Here is a 6054-nt window from a genome sequence, read left to right as displayed (position 1 = left end):
CCTGCCGCTGCCTCCCGAGTGCTGGGATCAAAGGCATGTGCCACCACGCCCGGCTTGTTTTTGTTTTTAAAGATACTACTTTATGTGTAAGAATGTTTCACCTGCAGTGCCCAGAGAAGGATCCTCCAGAATGACATCACAGGGCATGGTGAGATGGTGCAGTAGTAGAGCACTTCCTCCCCTTCCAGAGGACCTGAGCAGTTCCTAGCACCACAGTGGACGTTTCATAGTCACCTCTATCTCCCGCCCAGGGGATCTGAGGATCTGACTCACACGTGTGGCATGCATTCACACAGGCATACAGTTAAATAATTGTTTTTAAAATTACATAACAAATCAGAACTTGAGAGAACCAGAGAACCATCCCAAGTTTAAGGCCAATCTGTCTAAATAGTGAATTCTAGGCTAGAAACTGAAACCATCTCACTAAAAAACAAAAACAAAAAAGAAAAATCACCGAATAAAGCCTGGCATTGTGGCACATGCTTGCAATTCCGGCACGTGGGAGGTGCAGCAGGATAATCAGGGGTTCAAGGATACCCTATGCTGTGCATGAGATTCTGTCTTTAAAAAAAAAAAAAATCACATAATGAAATTATGTGTAGTAGTGCATACTTATGATCCTAGCACTGGGGAGACAAGGCAGGAAGACTCCAGGTTCAAAACCTGCCTGGGATACATAAAAGTTCAAAGTCAGCCTGGCAACTTGAGAACTTGTGTCAAAATAAAAAGCAAAACCGAGCTAGGGTTACAGCTCAGCGGAGGGGCAGTCACACGGCGTGTAAAGCCCTATGCTCCATCCCCACTCACCCCAAGCGAGGCCCAGTGTGCAGAGGAAACATCTAAAAGATGTAGAATTTTTAAAAGAAACCACTATTATAATTAACGAAAACAGCAACACTGGGCACAGCACTTAGCGTGATTCGTGATTAGTTAGTTCTCATCACCTTGAGAGACACATGATTCGTGATTAGTTAGTTCTCATCACCTTGAGAGACGCTACCACACACATACCCAATCTTCTTTTGTGGGGGAAGAAGGAAGCAATTTGAGAAGTGCTTTCATTGTATAAACTAAGCTGGCCTTGAACTCACAATCTTCGTGCTTCTGCCTCCTTAGTGCTGGGATGATGTGCCACATTTAATTTTTTAAATGATATATTTTTATTTTATGTGCATGGTGTTTTGCCTGCATGTATGTCTGGGTGAGGGTGTTGGATTCCCCTGACACTGTATTTACAGATGGTTGTAAGCTACCATACGGGACCTCTGGAAGAGCAGCCAGTACTCTTAACCGCTAAGCCATCTCTCCAGCCCCCCACATTTAATTGTAGTAAACACAGCATGAAATCTGCCATCCTACGTATGTTCAAGTGTGAAGCTAAGGAACATTATACAATCCCATTGTTTTGCAACCATCACTCCAACCCACTCACAGAATTCATGTGCAAAACCTGATCAGAAATCTCAGAAACACTAGCCCATGTTCCCCTTTCCACCTTATTTTCTATGTCCATTATTTTGACTATACTTACAGTCAACCCAACCTTAACTGTTTTTTGTTGTCGTTGTTGTTCGGGTTTTTCAGTTTTTTTAAAAAAATGTGTATGATAGGTTTTCCCATATATGTGTATGTACAGCATGTGGCTGCAGTGCTGATGGAGGCCAAAAGAGGGTGTTGGATACCCTAGAACTGGAGTTGGATGTGGTTTTAAGCCACTAAGTAGCAGCTAGCACTCTTAACCACTGAGCCACAAATTTCTGATCAGGTTTTGCACATGAATTCTGTGAGTGGGTTGGAGTGATGGTTGCAAAACAACGGGATTGTATAATGTTCCTTAGCTTCACACTTGAACATAGGTAGGATGGCAGATTTCATGCCATCATTTCTTTAGCCACAAATGTCTAGAGATCCGTACTCCATGTGAACCTGGGGTGAAGGAGACCATGTCCATACCTGCTTGGCAGTCTCAGCACCCTGGCCACTGGTCTTAGGGCCCTTCCGAGGTCTTGGCCCTGGCATCTTGGCAGGCTAGATACCTATCAGGTGTAAAGTTGAAGAGACTCAGACTGGAATAAATGATGAGTTATGGCCCCCAACAGTGGTAACTGTAGTTGGGGAACTTACTCCCACGGGCTAAAACACCACTTTATAATTAATAGCACAGAGGCAAGGAGAGGTAGTGTACGGAAGTCAGGGGACCACTATCAACAGAGGGATATGGGGGGTGGGGACACAATTTCTGAATTGACTGGTGACCATGGAAGGCAGAGTTATGGAAGCAATTTGAGGTACAATGGTTTGGAAAGACTTTTAAAAGCAGTGCTGTCTGCTCTGCAAATAACGTGTCTATTTAAATTTAAAGTAAACATTCAGTTCCTCGGTCATACCAGACAGATTTCAAGTGCTCAGTAGGTGAACCTGATTAATGGGTACCACTGGGCAGCACAGGCATAGATCGTTTTCATCATCAGTTCCCTTGGACACTCTGCATCTGATTCAGCGCTCAGAGCCTCTAAAAGATGTCACAAGTGGTCAACCTCAGGCTTCAAGGAAACAGACCCATGGGCAGACAACGACCACAGAGCAGCTGCAGGGACCATGGGTGCGAAAGGCAGCCCCTTATCGAGGACATAGAAAAGGCATCTAGGAGAGGACGATGCCCGTGCTGAGTCATGAAGTTTGCACACTGGGGAATAGCAGAGCTCCAAGCAAATCAAACGAACTGACACTAGTTCTGAGGTGAGAACTGGCTTGGCCTACACAAGGAAAAGAAACGCCCGGCATCACTGAGGCATAAACCAAAACGTAAGGCTAGAAATGAAGGCATGAACCAGGGGAGAAAGAGAAACACCTTTCAGGCTTTAAAGGCACTTGGGCGTTAATTACCCAGACAGCACTGGGAGGCATCATGGGTCGATGCAGAAGGTGCCCAGGGAAGTGGGAGATCATATAGGGCGGGAAACCTCAGCCCTGAGCGGCTTGCTAATCTAAGAAGTGTGAGGTGGCGTGGGGATTAAGAAACAAGACACGATCCCGCGACTGGGGCTGGAATCAACCGGGCTGCGAGGTTCCCTGGGTGTGAGCGCACAGGCGTAAGCCACTCCAAGTGTCCTATTTCGGACAGCAGTCAACAGCGAAGCATCAGCCGGGGTGGGGTGCGGGAGTGAAGGAGCTCGGGAGAATGAGATGCTCCGCCGCCGCAGGCCGGTCGCGGCCCTCCCGCAGCCAGGCTCGGCCCGGCCCGACCCAAGCCGCCTCTATCTCCCCGGCCGCCCCCAGAGTCCACACGCCGGGAAGCGGGCACGTGGCATACCTCGCAGCGGACCCGAACCAAAACCGGGCCTTCTCGAGCCCGGAACCGCCTAGCTTTCCGCGGCCCCCGGGCGGCGGCGGCGGAGACAGCCACAGGAAGCACCCGCCCAGGAGGCGGTGGCTCGCGCCCGCCACGTGACACCGCAGCCGGCGGCTCGCCGTGCGCATGTGCGCGGGCAAGCGGGCGGGGCGCGCCCACAGGTGACGCCGAGGGTGGGGCCGGCTGCGCGCAGGCATCTTGGAGCAGGTAACGCGTTGCAGGCTGGCGCCAGCGTCGTGAGGCGTGGCGAGCTGCGCCCTTCACACACGGTAGGCGTGCCCCATTCCTGCCGCGGTTTCTCCGAGAGCCCTGCTTCCCGGTTCTCTTCGTGGGCCGCGGTGCTGCCGCGTCCCTGTGCTGAGATGCGGCTTCCTCCATCCTGTGCATCTTAGGCACGGAAAACCAGCTCTCTGGGAAATTGAGCTCCTTTCTGGTCAGAGGGCAGGACAAAACTTCAGATTAGAGGAACCAAAGCCCTCGATTAACCGAGGCCGGAGCATCGCTGCAAGCTGAAGGGCCGCCTCTACCTCAAGGAGCCCTGTTGTATGGGGATTGATGGAACTGACCTGCAGATGGACCAAACCCCGAGATTCTCCACACCACGTGCGTGGTCTCAATTCATGGAGAGGCTGCAGGCTTCAGTTCTGATAGGTCAGTTCTGCAGCCCGCGTGGTGGTGCGTGCATTAAATCGCAGCGCTCGGGAGGCAGAGTCCTTTAGTTTGCCAGCAGCCTGGTCTAGTTCTAGGCCAGCCAGGACTACATGGTAAGAACTCTGTCTCATAAACTGCCTCACTAAGGCAACTCCCAAAAGTTGTCCTGTGACCCTACTCCGACATTCAGATTAACACACACAAATAATACATAGTAGATACTGATTCCTACAGCTTTGGGTTTTTTCATTTGATTGTCTTTTGTGAGACAGGGTTTCTCTGTAACAGCCCTGGCTGTCATACAACTTGCTTTGTAGACCAGGCTGGCCTCAAGTTCACACAGATCCACTTGCCTCTACCTCCTGATTGCTGGGGTTAAAGGAGAGCACCACCACCCCCTGGCTGGTTTGTTTGAAGGTCTCATGTACTCGATCCTGACCTTGAATTTGATTTGTAGTGAAGGATGACATGGAACTTGTGATATCTCCTGTCTGCATCTCCCAGTGCAGGCATTACACCTCAGGGACTTCTGAGGTGCTGTCGATGAGTCCCAGAGATTTGTTCCTGCTAGAAGCACCCTGCCAGTCCAGCTACCTCCCAGTCCTAGTAATATCCGTGTATGTAAATTAACAGGCGATGTGGCCACTGACTTCATCTTCCATTCTGCAACAGTTCCTTCTCAGTGAGTATTCTTTTACTGGACTCTCACTCTGGCCTGCCACAGGCTCCAGATCTTGTGTTTCCCACATAACAGACTCAAATGAGCCAGAGTATAATTTAGGAGATAGTGTATAATAATAGAGCAAGGAGGGTTAAGAGTGGATAATGGCCAAAGAGACCAGTGCAGAAGGAAAAAACTCACCACATGTAAGTGGATAATGGCAAAGAATCACTGTTGTGCCAATTATGTCAAAATAAACTTTACACTGTTCTCTTTTTCTTTTTTTAAACAATAAGCCTTTTTAAAAATTAATTTATTATATGTGAGTACACTGTAGCTGTCTTCAGACAAACCAGAAGGGGGTGTCAGATCTCATTACGGATGCTTGTGAGCCACCATGTGGTTGCTGGGATTTGAACTCAGGACCTTCGGAAGAGCAGTCAGTGCTCTTACCCGCTGAGCCATCCCTCCAGCCCCACACTGCTTTCTTAGGTCTCTACACATAGTTTTCCTGGAGGCTATTGTCGTGCTCAGATGATAGAAAAATGGGTTTGGAGTTGTGTTTGTGAGCGTGTGTTGTATGTATGTGTGATGCCTGATGGTGTGCAGTGCACAAGCGCATTGAGGACCTCGCATTTTCATGTGCAGCTTTCCATCCTCACCTTATTCCCTTGACGTAAGGTCCCTCACTGAACTGGAAGCTGTTTCAGCTGTCTTGCTGATTAGTGAGCTCTTGGAATCCCCAGTCTCCTCTTCCCAATGCTGGGCTTACAAACTCATGAAGTCATGCCCAGCTGTTATTTGTTTGTTGGTTTTAATGTGCTCTGTCTGCATGTATACCTGCACACCAGAAGAGAGCATCAGATCTCCCTTCTTTCAAATATATAAATAAATGAAGGGTGTGTGTGTGTGTGATGCACACCTTTAATCACAGTACTTGGGAGGTGGAGGCATAAGGATCTCTGAGTTCAAGGCCAGCCTGGTCTACAGAGGGAGTTCTAGGACAGCCAGGGCTACACAGAGAAACCCTGTCTCAAGAAAACAAACAATATTAGTGTCTTGTGAGCTACCCTATGTGCTGAACCATCTCTGCAGCCTCCATTTTTGTTTTGTATTTGTGTGTGTGTTTCTAAGTGTCTGGTTGCATTTATGTAAGCACCACGTATTAGAAGTGCCCATGGAGGCCAAGGGGAATCAGAGCTCCTGAAAACAGAGTTAAACATCTTTAACTGGTAGTAAGCTGACACATGGGTCTGGGGATTGGACCTGGGCCCTCTGCAGGAGCTGCAAGTGTCTCTAACCACTGAGCCACCTCCTCAGTCCCCGTGTGCCCAGCTTTGTATGTAGGTCCTGGGGGTTCAAACTCACATCCTTATGCTTACAGAGC

General features: G+C 49.0%; 1 protein-coding gene across 1 annotated transcript in view; it reads right to left on the bottom strand.

Moving 5' to 3' along the window:
• Cc2d1b (coiled-coil and C2 domain containing 1B) overlaps positions 1–3427 on the bottom strand; it is a 15748-nt gene extending 12321 nt beyond the window's left edge. Inside the window, exons 1-2 of the mRNA XM_029540389.1 lie at positions 3317–3427; positions 1899–2039 (exon numbers count right to left, since the gene is read on the bottom strand). Of these exons, the coding sequence (XP_029396249.1) occupies positions 1899–2022 (124 nt within the window). The 5' untranslated portion in view covers positions 2023–2039; positions 3317–3427. The remainder of the gene's footprint in view (positions 1–1898; positions 2040–3316) is intronic.
• Between the last annotated feature and the right edge of the window lie 2627 nt (positions 3428–6054).

The sequence above is a fragment of the Mus pahari genome, chromosome 6 (assembly GCF_900095145.1).
Source record: "Mus pahari chromosome 6, PAHARI_EIJ_v1.1, whole genome shotgun sequence".
In the NCBI taxonomy this organism is placed as follows: domain Eukaryota; kingdom Metazoa; phylum Chordata; class Mammalia; order Rodentia; family Muridae; genus Mus; species Mus pahari.
Note: the sequence above shows the minus strand (reverse complement) of the source record. Positions and strands in the feature narration are given on the sequence as shown.